This window comes from Propithecus coquereli, unplaced genomic scaffold (assembly GCF_000956105.1).
Source record: "Propithecus coquereli isolate 6110/MARCELLA unplaced genomic scaffold, Pcoq_1.0 Scaffold698, whole genome shotgun sequence".
NCBI classification, from domain to species: domain Eukaryota; kingdom Metazoa; phylum Chordata; class Mammalia; order Primates; family Indriidae; genus Propithecus; species Propithecus coquereli.
Window position 1 is genome coordinate 812,066 of NW_012153040.1, and position 17,498 is coordinate 829,563.

General features: G+C 63.9%; 2 protein-coding genes across 2 annotated transcripts in view; both read right to left on the reverse strand.

Moving 5' to 3' along the window:
• Positions 1 to 4,476: 4,476 nt before the first annotated feature.
• On the reverse strand, positions 4,477 to 11,270 carry SUSD2 (sushi domain containing 2). The gene is made up of 15 exons (XM_012660986.1): positions 11,157 to 11,270; positions 9,591 to 9,804; positions 9,286 to 9,437; positions 8,675 to 8,842; positions 8,031 to 8,205; positions 7,691 to 7,892; positions 7,451 to 7,536; positions 7,105 to 7,373; positions 6,879 to 7,022; positions 6,631 to 6,789; positions 5,498 to 5,746; positions 5,107 to 5,379; positions 4,801 to 4,977; positions 4,611 to 4,713; positions 4,477 to 4,501 (listed from the first exon to the last, which is right to left on the reverse strand). Exons 1-15 carry the CDS (start codon positions 11,230 to 11,232, stop codon positions 4,477 to 4,479), a joined length of 2,472 nt encoding a protein of 823 aa, XP_012516440.1. The 5' UTR covers positions 11,233 to 11,270.
• Positions 11,271 to 14,291: 3,021 nt separating this feature from the next.
• CABIN1 (calcineurin binding protein 1) overlaps positions 14,292 to 17,498 on the reverse strand; it is a 7,460-nt gene continuing 4,253 nt past the window's right edge. The window contains exons 2-4 of the mRNA XM_012660989.1: positions 16,336 to 16,500; positions 14,876 to 15,102; positions 14,292 to 14,748 (exon numbers count right to left, since the gene is read on the reverse strand). Coding sequence (XP_012516443.1) covers positions 14,605 to 14,748; positions 14,876 to 15,102; positions 16,336 to 16,500 — 536 coding nt within the window. The 3' untranslated portion in view covers positions 14,292 to 14,604. The remainder of the gene's footprint in view (positions 14,749 to 14,875; positions 15,103 to 16,335; positions 16,501 to 17,498) is intronic.

Genomic DNA, 17,498 nt, shown 5'->3' on the forward strand with positions numbered 1-17,498 from the left:
GTGGTGTATTCATTAGATGGAACAACACTCAGCAAAACATCAGTTACGGCCTCACACCTCAACAGGGACGAATGGCACAGGCAAAGGGAGCTAGACACAGACAGCGTCTGCTCTACAATTCCATCTTCGTAAAGTGCAAAACCAGGCAGACCAATGCATGGTGTGAGAAAGCAAGGCTGTCTGGGGAGGTAGGGGAGGAGAGGGGCTGATATAGAAAACTGTCGAGGGTGTTCTGTCTCCTGACCGAGTGGTGGTTACCTGGGCGTGTTCACTTTGGGTTAATCCACCCAGCTGCACTCTTATCGGCTGCACACATTCCTGCGTACAATTCATATCTAAGGAAACATTGACGATATCCCATTTATGCCAGCCAGGTTCCATCACAGAAGCAGGACTCGCAGCTGCGGATCTGGCTCTGTAGGCTTTGCAAGTGTGTGGTCTTGATCTTGATCTTGAAAGACACGTGGCTGGAAGTCAGAAAGGGGAGATGGCTGTGAGGTGGGCGGGGTCAAGAGCTGGCCAGAACCCAAGCACAGGCTGGAGCCCACAAGGCTGGACTGGAACCCTGGTTCTTGTCACTGTGGATGACGAGGGCTTCCTGCAGAAGTTGGGACCCTTCAGCTTGGGCACAGTGGCTCACAACTGTAATCTCAGTATTTTGGGGGGTTGAGGCGGGAGGATCGCTTGAGGCCAGCCTGGGCAACACAGTGAGACCCTGTCTGTACAAAAAATAAAAAAAGTTAGTCGGGTGTAGTGGCACGTGCCTGTAGTCCTGGCTATTCGGGAGGCTGAGGTGGGAGTTTCGCTTGAGCCCAGGAGTTCGAGGCTGCAGTGAGTTATGATCGCACTACTGCACTCCAGCCTGGGTGACAGAGCAAGACTCCATCTCTAAAAAAAAAAATAAATATAATAATAATAATTTTATAAAAAGAAGCTGGGACCCTTCCTCGCACACCTGGCCCAGGTGGCGGCATAGCTGAGGGTGGCTCCAGGGACAGCTGCAGGCCCGGGCCCTGTCTGTGCCGAGCACCTGAGCCAGCAGACGAGCGCCAGGAGAGTGAGCTTGTCTCGCCTGCTGCTTCGCTTCCGCAAATCTCGCAGGGGGATCTCTGTGCGGCTCATCCCAACCGGAAACATGCAGAGGAGGGAATTCGGGCAGATGCCACGCAGGCCGGCCACGTTGGTGCAGGCCCTATGACCTTTTCCATCTATCTGGCAAACAGCAAACAATGAAGGCTCCGTATGTCAACGAGCACGTGGGGATCAAGGCTCCCTTGCGGGTCGGTGGCGGCGTCCACTGGTGCAACCCCAGGAGGAAATGCGTGTGCCCTTGAGCCAGCCAATCTACGCGTGGGAATTTCTTTCCCGGGTAAACCTGAACTTGCCCACAAAGTACAACCATGTTTAAAGAAGCAAAAGACTGCACAACTTCAACGTCCACCCACTGGGGACCGGCTACGTAAATTGTCATTGAGAGTTTTCACCCCGTGCGCGATTTATTCCCAACACTAGGGAACCATGTAGAGGGCTGTCTTCACACTTCTGCCTCGGGTATCATTAGAGGGGTTGTTGACCTAAAGAAAGACACTGAAGCGAAATTCATATGGAGAGTTTGCTTGGGCCAAGGCTGAGGACAGCAGCGGGGACACACTTCCAGGTTGCCCTGGTGGGAGGTGGGAGGAGAAAGAAGCAAGTGTCCCTCTGCCTGGGAATTGTGCTGGGACCCTGTGGGTGTCTCACCAGCTTCTATTCGATCCCCTGCCCCCAGCTCTTTTGCCAGTGTGTTTTCAAGTCCTTGGGTTACTGTTTCCTCCACCTCGACTGGCACCGCCACGCTGACACTGTGACTTCCATATTTCCCTCATTTCGAACCCTGGTGGGACGGCCACAGGCTCCTGCAGCTGCCCAGCCTCCACGCCCTGGAGCTGCTGAACAGAGACAGTCGGCACCAGCTTGGGACCCTCCACCTTTGTACACGCCCAGCCTGTGTCCTTCTCCCCTGGAAAAGCCCCTGCCATGTGGCGGGGCTTCCCGGCCCGGCCTGCCCCTGGCACTGGGAAGACTGGGGCCAGGGCCACAGACAGGGCACCCTTCCTTCTGCAGGGGAGGGGAAGTGTGGGGGAAGCCCGGGGGGCCCATGCTGGAGGGAGACTGGTGGGGGTGGAGGGGGAGCCTGAGGCAGCCCATACTTTTTTTTTTTAATATTATTTTCTTTTTAGCTTAAATTTGCTGCAGAAGAAGCAGACCATGCCTTGTTCTTAGGGTGAGGTCTGACGCCTTGGCCTGGCAGGGGAGGTCTTCGTTGGCCCCAGCCCCCACCCACCGTTCCGAAGACACACCTGCCCATGTCTTCCTCTGAGCCTTTGCTCAGGCTGTTCCTCTGCCTGGAACATCCTCTCTGACCAGTCAGAGCCTTGAGAATCCACCTGTCTATTCAGCTGTTTCAGGGCTGCCCTTGTCTGGGACACCGTCTGGTGGACCCGCTGAGCTTTGAGGCTGCCCCTGCCCTCCTGGGCCCCCAGTAAACCTCTGCCTGCTCCCGCACGCCCAGGCCCGGACCAGGAAACTCACTCCTGGCCTGGGGTGAGCAAAGCCCGCCTTACCTCATCCGCAGGGAGGAAAGTACCTGCCCAGTGGCCAAGGGACAGGCCCTCAGCCCCACCCTGCCTGCAGCTGCAAGCCTGGAGGGGGGGACCTGGTTAGGTGGGAAGCACTGACCCCGTTCCCCTTCTCTAGTCTCCTTGGTGTCCCCAAACCCTCACTCTTAGCTGTTCCCTCACATTTGCCCCCACTATGCACACTCACCTCCTCCAGAAAGCCCTCAAGACGGCACCTGCCCCTGCCTCCCAGCTCTCCTGATTCTGGCCCAGACCCTTCACCAAGGGCAAGGCTGAGGAGCCTGGACTCCGACCCCGGCCTGATGACCTGCGCAACCTCTCCCACACTCCTGAGGCTGGGGGATGACCGGGCGGCCCTCCCAGGTGAGGGGAGGCAGAGGGGTGGCCCATACGCAGACCTAGGAGGGCAGCGGGTGTGACCCAGCTCCCTGCCCAGCTGCGCGCGGGCTGCCAAGCCCCTCCGCTGTGCTCCTGCCCTCTGCTGCCACCGTGTGGCCACTCCCACCCCCACACCCTGCAGGATTGCTGGTCCCTGGGCACCCGGCGCCAACCTCCAGCCCTGCCCTCCCGGGCACTTTCCCAGTCTGAGATGTAAGGGGCAAATCTGACCCAATCCTGCCCTGCCCTGCCCCCATTCACGGCCCTCTCCACAGAGGAGGACTTTGGGCCTGGTCTGTGTCTCTGTGGCGTCCCCTCCCCACCATACTCAACGCCACAGGAGGGGCAAGTGCTGAGGCAGGCCTCAGTGGCATGCGGTTCGGGCTCTGTGCCCAGCTCTCGGACATTCCTGGGCAAAGGCAGGGACTCAGATGTGGCCCTACCAGTGACTGCGCCCGGCCAAGGTGCTGCTGCTTGCAGGGCAGTGCCAGGGCAGGGTTGGGGACCAGGCCAGCTTGCCAAGGCACAGGCAGTGCTTCCCAAAGAACGCCAGGGCCAGGGGAGAGGCTGGCGCCTGCACAGCGAGGAGGCAGGGGGCAGGGGGCGGCAGACTGGCTGGGCTGGGGCTGCCCTCCTGTCTCCTGGGAGACGGCGGAGCTCTTCACTAACTTGCCCCGCGGCCCGGCCCACCCCAGAAGGGTCACTGTTCTCATCCACTTTACACACGAGGAGAGAGAGGCTGGGGAGGGGCATCGCATCCCGGTGACCTGGGTGAGGATGAACAAGTGGGACTCAGACCCGGGTCACTCTGGGTGCTGTTGGTGGGTGGCCCCATGGGGTGATTGTAGAACTCTCTGGAACCAAGGCGCAGCATGGACACCAGGACACCAGGGAAGGATCACAAGGGGCTTGTTTTCTCCTTATATAGGCAGGGAGGGGTGTTCCTGAGTGACCTTCCAGAAAGGTTAGAATTATGAGCCTGGAGTGCAGAGGGTGGTCTCTCCTCCTGGGGGGATTCGCTCTCTGCTGTGGGGTCCTGAGACCTCACCTCACCCTGAGGCTGGGCCCATCTGGGGTCTCAGACCAAGCCCGGGCATCCAGGACCCAGGCAGCTCTGCTCTGGTCCCCATGGTGGGGCACAGGTCTCAGCGTATCAGGGACCAAGTGTTGGGCTACGGGTAGCGAGGTGTCAGGGGCGGCAGCGCTGGGCTCGGAACTCCAGGGTGTGAAGTCTCAGGTCTGGGGCATCAGAGCCAAAGGCATCTGAGGACAGCACGGAGGGCTGACGGCACAGGCGCTGGGGCACCAGGCCTCCGGCCTCGGGTCTGAGATGACAGAGAAGGACGTTCAAGGCCCAGGTGCCAGGCGTCCAGGTCCAAGTTGCACAGCCCTTGGGGGGTGGGAGCCACAGGACTGGGGTGCATGTTCCGGAGGCCGTGGCTCTCTCCTGGGAGGCAGGGTCTCGGCCGAGCTGTCCCCATCACGGCTGTGAGCCCCAGACGTGCCTGCAACAGAGATGTAGTTCGGAGGGGGCACAGGCCCCACCGGCCGCCCCAGGGTCTTGGGAGAGTGGAGGAGGGCAGCAGGCAGGGGCTGGGCCGGGCGGGGTCTCACATGTTGCCCTTCTGGCGGCACAGCAGCACATAGGCCAGCGCGACTGCGGCCACCACCGTGAGGCCTCCGAAGATGATGCCCAGCAGCACCGCGTAGCTCCGTCCTGGCGAGGGGACAAGAGCGGTGAGGCTGGTCTGGGGCCTCGGGCGTATGGGGCATGGGCAAGTGTGGGGTGGCGGGACAGCCTCACCTGGCTGGCACTCCGGGGTGGGTGTGGACCAGGTGCCATCAGCTTGGCAGGTGCTGGTGTCTGCCCCGGCCAGGCTGTAGCCGTTGTTGCAGTGGAAGCGGACGGTGGAGCCCACCAGATACCTGATGCTATCCTTGTGCCCGTTGAGGGGAGGGGCCAGCCGGCCACAGGACACCACTGGGGCGGGGGCAGAGTGCAGACAACAGCCCTGAGCCGCCGGCCACCGCCCATAGCCGGCTGGCTCGGGAGTCCCGTCCCAGGGTAGGGTGCCCACCCCCGTGCCCCCACGCCCCTGCCTGCCCTCACCCGGCTGCAGGCTCTGCACACGACGCTGGTGCAGCTGGTGGGCCACCCACGTGGCGTTGCCTGTGCTCAGGCTCCCGGTGGCCGCCACATCGAAGTTGCAGAAGGGATCATCCCCGCATAGTTCAGCCGCCTCATGTGCCTGGCCGGGGCTGAGGGTGGCTTCACCGGGGAAGAGGGGCTCGAAGGTGGGGTCGTGCCTGGGTTGGTACAGGAAGTTGTGCCTCAAGAACCAGGAGTCATAGGTGAGCAGGGAGGAGGCGTTGTGCACGGCCCCTGGGGAGACAGGCAGGCCTGGCTGGGCGTGGTGGCCGAGGGCCCATGGACCCCTCCCGTGCCGCACTGTCTCCGGGCCCCACCCTCTGCACCCAGCACACGCCACGGGGTCACTTACAGCTGGCCCCATACTGGAACAGATCCCGGGGACTGGCGCTTGGGGGCAGAACCTCCCCGCTGCGAAGGGTGAAGTCGTCGGTGGGGTCGTTATTGAGCGTCCCGAGGAGGCCGAGGGTGTGGGTGAGGAACTTCTCGGGCAGCAGGACGGACACACTCAGGAATGGGCCCTGAATGCCGACCTCCAGGCCGGCCCCCGAAGCCAGCATGACTGATACCTTGTCCTCCGTAGCCACCGACAGGAACATGCCTGGGCGCAGGTAAGGATGGGTCAGGGTCACGCCCCAGACACTGCGCCCTGCCCTCCTGCAGCCCCAGGACAGGGTGGTCGGCACCCACGGGCACTTGCAGGGGAGGGGGGCATCTCCGGGGCCAGCCCTGCTGACCGTGACACTCTACCACCCTGGCCCACGCTTGCGCCAGAACCCCCGCGTGTGCCCGCGGTGCCAGCCCATGCAGCGAGGCCCCAGGCTGAGGCTGCCTGTGGGGTCTGGCCCGACTGGGTTGCAGCAGCCACGTCTGCCTTGGCCCTTCCTGAGGGTCTCTGCACCCTCAGCGCTGACAGGCCCATCCCAGGTCCCCCGTGCCAACCGGGATCCATGTCATTTGTTCAGTTCCCTGAGGCAAGGGGGTCGATGTAGAGCTGCCACACTTCCGAGTGGCGTCCTTAACCGTACAGGCTGTGTCCTTGCGGTGGCTTTTGAGTGCAGGAGTGGTGCCACACAGCCCAGTGGTGAGAGAGCTGCCAGGGCCAGTGCCCTTCATACGGCTCCCGGGTTCCTCTGGGCCACAGGGAGGACACATCCCACAGTCCCAGCCTCTCAGGCCTCTGACCGGGCCAGTGGGTACACCGTGGACACCTCCATGGGTGTGTTGGCCCGAGTCACACCTCTGGCTGTGCTCCTGCCACCTTTGGCCTGGGACCACATCTGGCCTAAGACAGCCATAGGGGGAGGAGCACGATTCACCGGCCGGCACAGCATGGTGAATCTCTGAGCCCCCTCTGTCTTTGCATCTGAGCCCCGGGCAGCACCCCAGCTCTGGCCAGGGCTGGGGAGCGGCGTGGAGGCCCAGGGCCGCCTCCTGGTCCCCGGGCGGGAGGGGAAGGAGGCCTGGCCCGGCTGGATGGCTCACCCTTCAGGTCCATCCAGCTCTGCTCGGCAAAGCTGAGCACCTCTTGGTTCAGCAGCACCTCCAGGGCCCCGGCCTTGTGGGCCAGCCGGACCTCCACCACGTCCGAGTCGTCCTCCTGGACGGCCACAGCGGTCAGCCCCGTGCCGCGGGTCTGCGTGCCTGTGGTGGTGGGTGCGGAATGGCCCCGCTTGGCTCCAGCCTCCCGCCTGCATGACCCAGCGCCACCCCAAGCCCCGGGCCGGCCTCACCGTTGGCTGTCAGCCCGGGCTGGGCCCGCGCCTGCACCCTCAGGTCGGTCAGCACCGCCTCCAGCAGCACGTACTCGCCCCGCCCGTTGAACGTGAACTTAGTGCCATCGAAGGTGACGAAGTGCGGGTCTCCAAAGGCGGAGGCTGGGGCGAGAGCAGGGGGTCAGGCGGGGCCCACCTCGGCCTGGCCGGCCGCACCCTCCCCAGGCGCTCGGCCGGCACCCACCCAGGTGCGGGGGCCGGTAGGTGCGGCAGTCGTTCGAGGGCCGGCGCTGCATGTAGCGGGAGCAGTCAGGCGCCCACAGGCAGCAGTAATAGAAGCTGAGGACGTCGTAGAGCCAGTGGGACATGCCGGGCACGCGGGGCGGCGTGCGGAACGGGGGTGCGCCCCAGTCGTGGCCGCGGTCGGGGGTGCTGCCGCTGCTTGAGTCAGCGGTCAGGAGCTGGGTGCCGTCCGCCGTGTAGCAGCACTGCTGGCCAGCGCCGTACCGGGGGCTGGGGGCGCCGGCAGGTCAGGGCAGCCTTTGGGAGCCCGGCCTGGCCCCGGCCCCCAGCCCCCGGCCGCGGCTCACCTGGCCTGCACGGAGCGCACACAGTGCACGGCCCCTGGGTGGTAGGTGCACACGCTGCCCTGCTCTATGTCACAGCCGTAGTCCGTCTGCAGAGCAGCCAGTGGCTGTCACCCGCCGGCCTCAGGTTCTGCCTTCCCCTCCATGAAGCCAACCCCACAGGGGGCTCAGACCCCAGCCCCACCTCCCAGGGCCTCATTGGGGGAGGCTGCCCCCTCCCCATCCCCTCCCTGCGGAGCTCACGTGGAAGCGGCCGGAGTCGGCCCGGGCCTGCTCCAGGGTGCAGGGGCAGTCGGGCAGCTCCTCCAGGAAGTCAGGCATCTGGTCCTCCAGCTTCTCCCAGGCCCCACACTGAGCAAGAGCCCAGGCCACGGGGTCCTCCCGGAAGTCATCGCCCAGGTGCCAGGCCAACGCGTGATCGTTGGTCCAGAGTGCCTGCACGTCCCTGTGGCAGCGACCATGCACGAGCTGGGGGCCGGGCCAGGCCACCCCACTGTCCCCACCCCCGACTGGGCTTCCTGGGCAAGCAGGACAGTCTGAAAGCGGTCAGGCCCCAGACTGTCCTCTGCGCCCTGGCCCTTACTTCTGCCCTGGGTAGTTCTTGCTGTCGATGATCCGGAGTGCACCCACTTTCCACTCCTGGTAGTTGGGGAGTGCAGGTTCCGGGGTGAAGGTGAAGAAGCCAGAGTTGGGGATGTTTGAGGCCAGGGGGTACAGGTATGACCACTTCGCTGTCCACTCCCCAGAGTATGGCTTCCCTGAGGGGAGGGAACCCTAGTTAGCCCCGGCGCCCCACTCAGGACCCTTGGGGCAGGAGGGGTGTTCGGCACCTGGAGCAACCTGACAGATGTGTTCGGATGGGTGGACAGACAGACAGGTGGTCCCCATAGGAGGACCCTGGCTTAGGCGACCACCCACCTCCCCCCACACTCCCTGTCCCTGCTCAAGGCTGGGCCCAGGGCCGTGCCAGCCATCCAGGGGCTCAGAGAGGACAGGGTGGGACACTCTTCTGTGTCCACCACAAGCCTCTTCCCGAGGGGCCGGGTCCCAACCACTGCCCCCCACTCCTCTACCTGCTCCTTCTTAATCCTGACCCCCAATCCCTGCCCAGAGCTCTCTTCCCTCCTCACCCCCACCTGGAACCCCCGACCCCATCCCCCACACACCCGGGACCCCCTTTTCCCATGGAAAGCCCCCAAGGCTACCACAGCCCTCGGCTGGCCTCACCCGTCTCCTCGTAGCCCCACAGCTCGATGGTGACGGCCTGCGCGGGCAGTGCTGAGCTGTTCCAGGTCAGGCTCAGGTTGCCCGCGGCGTCTTGCGTGCCGTAGTATTGCCAGCGGGTCTCATTCACCAGGTGGCTCTTCTCTGTTTCCGACACTTTGTTGGGGTGCACTGGGTAGGGGGTGAGAGGCGAGTGAAGGCCTGGGGCCCAGGGTGTGCAGGGGAGAAGGCCGGAAGGCTCTGGGGGCTGTGGGAGCCTGCCAAGGACAGAGCGTCACAGCCACTGGGTGGGCTCCCCAGACCCTTGTGGCAGAAAAGGACGTGGATTCCAGAGAGATTGTCCGTCCTCCACCGCCCAGGCCTCTGGCCCAGCTGAGCAGGCAGGCACTGGCCCCTTGTGGGGGACCCCGCAGATCCCACTTACTCTGGCTGGGACTCGTGTCAGGGTGCCGGGGGTGAGCCAATGCTCTGCAGGAACCCTCGCCCCTGGGGGAGGTGGGCAGGCTGCCCAAAGGACTGGTTCAGCCAGGGCGGCAGGGTGCGGGCGGGCCAGGTGTTGGTGTGCATAGATTAGTGCTGGGGAAGGTCCCCGTGCGCGCAGGCTGAGGGCTCACCTGCCAGCCAGGTGCCTGCGTGAGGGAAGGAGCGGCCATTGTCCAGCGAGACAGTGAAGGGGATGCGGCCGCTCTCGTAGAGCAGGGGTGACACGCAATGCACCTGCCCGGAGAAGTCCACGTGGCCGATGGTCTCGATGCTCTCCTTAAACCTGTGGGGGCAGAGGTGGCATGGGGAGCCCATCCAGCTGGCTGTCCCTGTGCCCTCCTGCCTGTCCTGGGTCTGAGGGGTTTACTCAGCCAGCCAGGGATCTGGGCCCCCAGCATGCAGGGGGAGGCGGCGTGGGGACCCTCAGGCCTCCCACCTGCAGATTACGCCTACGCCGTCTGTGCGGCTGGACGACTTGAGCTTCTGCAGCACGAAGTCCTTGCCACCCATCAGGGAGCCTGAGTAGGGCGAGATCTCCAAGCAGAAGTCCCGGAAATCTGAGCAGCAAGTGCTGAGGCCAGAGCAGGTCGGGTGGCAGGAGCACGGCCCTTCCAGGTGCCCACAGCGCAGGGAGCAGCTCTCCTGGGCATCTGGGGAAGAGGCCCCAGAGCACTTGGCTGGGCGGGTGCTGGGCAACCGCCCCGCGTGCAGGGCTCATCTCTCTTTCCCCGCAACCCATTAGAGAGCAGCGTCCCCAGGAGAATGATGGCCGGGTCCAGGAATCACTCTGGCCACCACGCGGACACAGTGGAAAAACCACAGGGCCCGTGGGGATAGGGTAAATCTTAGCACAGATGATCTGGCTAGAATGCAGCGAGGCCTCCAAACATCCAGCCTTGTCGGAGCCTCCAGGGCATGACTGACCCTCAGCCACCACGTCCTATATCCCACATGGCGTGGTGGGGTCCTCAGAGGGCCACAGCTGCCTGAGCCCTTGACCTGGGTGTGGGGACCTCCCTTGACTCCTTGAGAAGTCTGTGGGCGTGAGCAGGGCAGGCCCCCCTTTCTCGCCTGGGCTGGGGGCCCACTGGAGGCCGGGTAGGGAATGGTGCCAGGATGAATGTGACCCGTCTCACTTGCCCAGAGGCCGAAATTGAGAGCCCCACCCTTGGAGGAGGAGGCCAGGGGTGCTCCCTTCCTTTTCAGGGAGAGAAAGAACAATTCTAGCAGGGGCCCAGCCTCGGAAAGAGGAGCCGTCTCCCGTTGGCTGCATTGTTGGAGCTGGCAGGTAGGACGGGATGGAGGCCTGGCTGGGGTGGGTGCAGGCACCCTGTGGGATGGCACATTCCACCTGGCCCTTCCCCATCCCCCCCAAATGAGGCCGTCAAGGGCCAGGCCTGGGCCTGAGCCGCCTGCTGGCCCCACTTCACTAAGTGCCGTGCCTGGCACTCAAGAGCAACAATAAATATTTATTGGCCAAGGATGTGATGGCTGGCTCACCTGGGATGTGGGGAGGAGGCTGAGAGATGCCACAAACCAGATAAGTGGCAGGAGGGTGATGGGAATGGGGTGGGGTTACAAGCGAGATAAGTGACAGGAGGGTGATAGGAATGGGGTGGGGCTGGAGGGCAGGAGGCAGCCCAGGGCCCGGGTCCCTGCTCTGGGGCTCTGGAGTTAGGGGTTTCCTAGACACCCACAGTCCTAGCTCCCTGTCCTAATCACACCCTCTGTCGGGGCGCAGGGTGCAGGCTGAGGGCTCTGTGGGTCTCCCCTGCTTTCCTCTCTGCTCCCAGACGGTGTAGGGTGGGCAGGTCCAGACCTTCCATCCCCGCCAGCAGCCCCTTGACCACGGATCCTCTGAATGTCTTCCCACCGCCCCTAGAGCAGCCACAGATGGCCTGACAGATGGACAGAGGCTGGGCCTAGAGGGGCGTCTGCCCTGGCCTGGCTGCGGCAGGCAGATGGACAGACAGATGGGCAGAAGGGCAGGGTGGGGGCATACCTGCTGTGGGCCCAGGGCCCCGGCCAGGGGCTGTCGCCAGCAGCAGCAGAGCCCAGGGCAGGAGGGCCAGCTTCATGGTGCGACCTGTGTCTGCAGCCAGCAGCGCAGTGGCTCTGAGGCGGCGGGACGAGCTCACTCCTCTCGGCCTGGCCCCGCCCGCCCCGGCTCTGCGGCACCGCCCCGCCCCGCCCCGCCGGTCCCCTCTCAAAGTCCACAGGTGCCTGCGTGGACCAGCAGGGCCGAATGTGCCCCGTTAGCACATTCTTGGTCCGCAGGTCTGGGACTCGGGGGAGGGGGCTGAACCTCGGCCCTGGGACCCTGTGGGAGGGCGAGGGGGCCGGAGCCTGCAGCTGCAGGACCTTTGCCTGGCGGGAGCCGGATGTCCAGAGGCTGCAGCTCAGACCCTGGGGCCGGCCCCGCCCTGTGCGGGGGGCGGGGCTCCCGGAGGGGATGGGATGCTGCAGGGTGGGCAGGGCAGGGCTGTCCTTGCTGTGGCTGGATTCCAGCCCCTGGCCCTGGCATCCACCTCTATCTCTGGCTCTTGCCTTCTAGCAGGGAGGTGGTGCTCCTCATCCCTCCTCTGGTGGAGGCGGGATCTGTTGGGTCAGACACGGGCTGAGCCCCAGGCCGAGCCCCAGGCTGAGGTAGCTCTGCGGGGGATCCTCTCCACAGGGAGGAAGGAGGAAGGGGAGGGGAGGGAGGTGCCCGAGCCTAGCTGGGGCCCTGAGAGGAGATAGGGCCCATCCCTGGGCTCCAGAGACGCCTCCACCCTGCACAGGGGAGTGAGGAGAGGCACAGCTCTCCCAGCCACACCCGACCCTGTGTTGTCACTCGTTGTCACTCATGGAGTTTGCATAATCTTTTTAGTGTTCCCCTCCCCTCCTGTTGTGCAGATGAGGAAACAAGCCCAGGATGGCAGGGCCAAAGTCACAAGGAGACGTAGGCAGGGCACCCACCCACAGTTAGGGAGGGCGGTGAGGGCCCTCCCACTCAGGCTGGATGTCCCGACAGGCAGGTGGACCTCTGCCAGCTGCAGCTTCCCAAAGTGTCCAAAGGGGGCATGTCACCAACCTCTCAGGGAGCCGGAGCTGGCCCCCTGGCATGAGCTCATGGCTTAGGCCATCTGGGCTGTCACCCGCCTCAGCTTCTGGGGCTGGGTCAGCCCATTGTTCTTGGGCCCTGTTCCCTCTCTAGCCTGGTGGGTGTGCCTGCTGAGAACCACAGGGTGTTGGTGTTGGCAGCTACCTGCGGTGCTCCCACGGGTCCAGCCCCAGAGGGGTGCCTCCTACAGAGGTGTCAGAGGAAGCCCAAAATGGAGGACTTGGAACCTGGGCTCCTGAACTCTCAGAAAGGGCTGCTCCCCTCCCAAAGACATCTGGTGAGAAGGCCCCAAGACCTCCAGCTTCTCAGGGCCCCGGTTGGTTTCCAGAGAGGAAAAAGTCCTGTAAAGGAAAATAAAAATCTCAGGACAATATCCTAACCCCTTAGGCTAAAGGGAAGGTCAAGCTGGAGGCTGAGTCTCTCGCAGCTAACATTGCCCCTCAGCCCCGCTGGGTCTCCAAGGAAAGGTGCAAGGCCCCAGGCATTTGCAAGGACTGCCCCCGCCTCTCATTCATAAGGAAATTCTTTAGTGTCAAGGATCACTGCGGGTCTGCGGGCTGAGCCCAGCTCCTAGAACTGAAGTCTGTTCCATTCCAGAATAATAATGTTGATTACACGTTTTGTCTTCCCAGGTGCAGGACAGGACAGGACCAGTCGTTCTGCCACCTACCCAGGGACATCTACATAATCAATGCTTCCTTCACTCCTTCCTCTTCAGACATTCACCTCATCTTATGTACAGTGTGGGTGTCCTGGGCATTCCCTAAAGTCCCACAAGAATGATCCCAACTGCCTCACTGCCCCCCCTCCGCCCCCCGTTCCTTTTTCTTTCTTTATGCTGTCTCCTTAAATACTGAAGTTCCAGATGCATCTGTGATTGGAGATCTTTGACTCAGTCACTTATCTGGGTCGCTGGGTGCTCAGGGCACCTCCGCAGGTGGGTGCCCCACGTGTGGACACTGAGGTGTTGAGCCAGGGAGAGCCTGTCCTCTGGCCCCAGTCTCGGGGGGGGGGGGGACTCACCCTAGGCCCAGGGCTGAGGGTGCTGGGAAGGAGGGCAGGTGAGGGCCCAAGGTGTCGGGCTCTGGGGAGCCTCCTGCACCTGGAGAAGGAAGGTTGCTGCTTCCCGTTTCTGGCCTGGGCAGCCCTGCCCTGTCTGGAGAGAGGGATGGAAGAGCAGGAGGGGCTGGATGTGCAGTCTGGGGGTCTCCACACCCAGGCCCTGCAGGCAGGGGGTCTCAGCTGAGTAACTGCCGCTGCTCAGCCTCTTAAGGCAAGTTCTGCCAGGACCATCCAGGGCCGCTGCACCTCTGGGTCCAAACAGCCTGGCTGGGGCCCTGGGCATGTGTCCAGCCCACGAGGCCCCCTCTCCATCCTGGACAGAGAGAGCCTGCTCTAGGGGAGGCTCCAGGGGGCAGGCGATGGTCCAGATCACTGGGAGTGGGTGGCAGTAAGGTCAGGTTTGGACCCCTGGAGCCTCAGAGGGCAGGGCCAGCACCACGGCGGCTTGTTTAATGCTCTGTAGTCACGGTCTGAAAATCCTTAATAATTTTTGAATGAGGGGCCTCACCTGTGCATCCTGCACTGGGCCCCGTAGGTTTCATGTGGCTGGTCCTGTCAGGGCGAGTGTTGGGGGAGGTAAGAACTCTCCCTGACGCCTCCTCCCAGCCCCTTAGCACAGACCCTGCAGCCCCCCACCACAGGGAGCCCCAGCTTTGCGGACCAGACACACCTGACGCCCCTTTCCGGCCTGGCTCCAGCTTCCTCAGGGGGGTCTGCCCTGCCTCTTCCCTCACTCCGCTGAGCGCCCCCCAGCCTGCTGGCCTGGCTGGGCCCTGCCCTATGGGAGCTGGAGTGTGGAGGCCCTGGGCCCTTCCCCGGCCACCCCCAAGGGGTGAGCAAAGAAGCAAAAACAACTGTTGAGTCTTTATTAGAAAAGAAACAAACAAAAAAGGGTGTGGGGCAAGCCTGGCCCTGAATGACCCCTTTACTGCGACACGGGCAGAGCCCGGCGCATCCTGGCATCGGGTGTGGATGTGGCCAGCCGGGCTGGCTGTGGGCAAGTTTATAAAGTCAACATTTCATAGAAAAAGATGCTGCCCGGCTGTGCAGACTGAAACCCATCCACCTTCCCGTGGCTGAGACGGGCCGCCCTCCCTCTGGCTCCTCACGGTGCGCACAGCTCGTCCAGGCTGCAGGACGATGCCGGGAGGCAGCGGGCTGGGCGGGCCTGGGGCTGCGTGGGGCGTGGCGTCCCAAGTGGCCTCTGGCCTTGCCCAGGGTCCAGGCTGAGGGGCACTCCAGGCCTGGCCGGTCCCTGGGTGTGCTGTGGGCTCCGGCAACCTGCTCAGATGTCCATGTAGTCGTCGTCCTCGTCCGTCTCACTCTCCAGCGAGGACTCCTGGCTGGACGTCTCCAGGACCTCCAGGGCGGGCTGGCACAGGCTCTCCTTCCTCACGGTGGCGGCCGACTGGGCGGAAAGGATGGCCGACTGCAGACGGGGCAGGGCAGGGCACTGCTCAGGACCTGCCCCAGGCCTCTCCGAACCCTGTGCCCCCGCCCAGCCCCCACTGCACCTGCACTGCAACCTGTGGCTCCTGGCCAGCACCCGAGGTTACCTTCAGCTTCTGCTTGGTCTCCTCCGAGATGCTGCCTTTGGGAGAGAGCAGGGTTGGGGTGGGTGGCGTGACGGTGATCTCAGGCGGGAACTTGGTGGTGGCCGAGGGGATGACCAGCTTTGGCATGTTGGGCAGGAGGCGTGACTTGGCCCGGCTGGGCTCTGCCTTGCCCGAGTGGCCTTCAGGTGGCTGGGCACTCCCACTGCTGGGGACCTTGGAGGTGGTGGCTGTGGGGAAGACATCAGGGGCTGAGCCTCACTCAGAGCCTCCTGAGCACCCGCATACCTTCCCAGCTTAGGCCTCAGTTTCCCCTCTGGAAAACAAAGGGACCAAGAACACCTCCTATCTTCTGCATCAGACTGTGGCACCTTTCCTAGGACATGTGTAGTCTGTGCTGACTGGCAGGCTCCCAGGCTTCTGCCCTGGGCCACTGCGTGGCTCAGGCCTTGCAGGGACCCAACTGTGGCTCTGGGTTGTGGGGTGCTGGGACTGTGACCCCGCCTGGGAGCACTGTGAACTCTGGGTGCCAGGGCCTGGGACACAGGGGGCCCCTTGAACCTTCCCAGGGGCCCTGCAGGCCCTCAGGCATTGTGCTCACACTAATGGTTGCCTCCCTGCAACCACCCTAGGACACATGTCCTATTAGTGTCCGCATCAGAGGGAGGACACTGAGGCCCAGAGCTGGCCACTGAGCCGGCCCCAGGGTGTGCACTTTCCCTCCATGCTCCAGGGGGAGTGAGGGCTGGACGCAGCCGGGCAGTTGCAGGCTGCAGTCCTGGAGCCTGGCAGCCTCCAGGGAGCTGCAGAGCTGAGAGGACCCGGATGGCCTGGCTGGTGTCCACATTCCTCTGTGGCCCCATGGCTTTAAAAGGAGCAGGGTTTACTCAGAGCCCATGCCTGGCCTCCAGGGGCTGGTGCCAGGTCTGTCATCCTGAGTGGTCGTAGGAGGCCCGGGCCAGGAGGAGTCCCCAAGGGGCCTGGCTGGTTGGGGTGGATGGTGGGAACAGGCTGGACCCAGGGCTGGGGCTGGGATCTGACTCGGCTGGTGATGGGGATGCCTGCCTGGCTCAGCCCAGCCCAGCCCGGCCACCCTCTGCTTGCTGCTGACATCCCTTGGATGCCTGTCACCGGGCCCAAGCTCCTCCCCATATATGCCTGTCCCTCTCCTGCTGTACTCTGGGCTCAGCCTGGGCTCTGCAGTGGCCTGAGCAGGACTCCTGCCTTTGTGAGTGCCCCCCTGTGAAGCCAGGGGTGTGAGGGGCTCTGGGGGTCCTTCTCTTCGCAGCCCCTGATGACAGTCCACCCACCACACTCTTCAGCCTGGGCTGTGTCCTTGGTCCCCTGCCTGCCCCACCCTGATTCCTCCCGCCTCGTTCCTCCCCCAGCGGGACCCACCCCGGCTGCCAGCGCAGAGGCAGCCCTGAGGGGGCTGGTGCTGGGCTGCTCCCCACTCGCCTTACCTTGGCTGCAAGTGGGCTCGGTGCCTGTCCGGGGGGCAGCCTCCGCAGGCCAGCAGTGTGGCTCTGCTGGGGCACCTGTGGGGGCTGTCTTCCCCTGCTGACTGTGCTGTGGCTCCTGGGGCGAGAAGCCAGCGCCCTCTGCCACTCTCGCCAGGTCTTCTCCCTCTGTGGGGACATGAGGCCAGCTGTAGGCTATGGACTCCCCCACCCCACGGGCTCCCACTCGTCTGTCAGGCCCTGTGGGCCTCAGCTGTGCCCTGGGACACCTGGCAGGGGAGTGTGGCCCATGCAGGGACCCTGGGCTGAGGTGGCTCTCCCTCTCCACAGGAGTGGCCTGGGAACCAGCAGTGCCTCCTCTGACAGTTGCACGGCTGGGACCAGGTGGGCCTGACAGGAAACTGCTCACCAGCCAAGTAGATGCTGGTGGGGGCTGGCTCCCACCCTGATGGCTGTACACTTGACACGGCAGGGGCATGCCTGAGACTGCCTGGCCCCCAGACCCTGGAAAAACACCCGCATGTGGCTGTGAGAGATGGGCTCACGCGGGGTGGTGTCTATGCTCCCCTCCAGCTCAGGCAAGTGGCAATCAGAAACCAGGCCAGGCCACACCTTCCCTGGCACGAGGCAGCGACCGGGAACTGGCCTCAGTTATGCCAAGGACTGGATAGACAAAGGCTGCGCCTATGGCTGCTAGCCAGGCCGTTACTCAGCATCAGCCCTGTGCTTCCCAGGCCTCAGGCTCCATCTCAGGTCTCCTCGCAACTCCCTGCCTGCCTCCCTCCACCTCCTCACTGCGACCTTGCTGCGCCTGGCCCTGCCCCGCACTGGCCTGGCCAGCTCCTCTGCCAGGACACCCTCTACCCTCCCCAGCAGGGGGCACCGGCTCCCCTCCTTGGCCCGCAGGAGGGACAGCAGGACAGGCCTGGGTACCCCTAGCTGCGCCGCCTGGGGCTCCTGCCTGCTGGCTTCCAGGTCCAGACAGTCTGCCCCCGGCTGCCCAAAGCCTTGTCTTAAGCCCCGGCCCCTGTGACCACTCCCTCTCTTCCTTAGTGCCACCGCCTGGCCATCCACAGTCACAGCCTCTTCCCAGGTCAGCCGCAACGGCTGCTGCAAGGGTAAGTTCCTCAGCAGGCTCCTCCTGCTGCCCTCCCAGCCACCCCCCC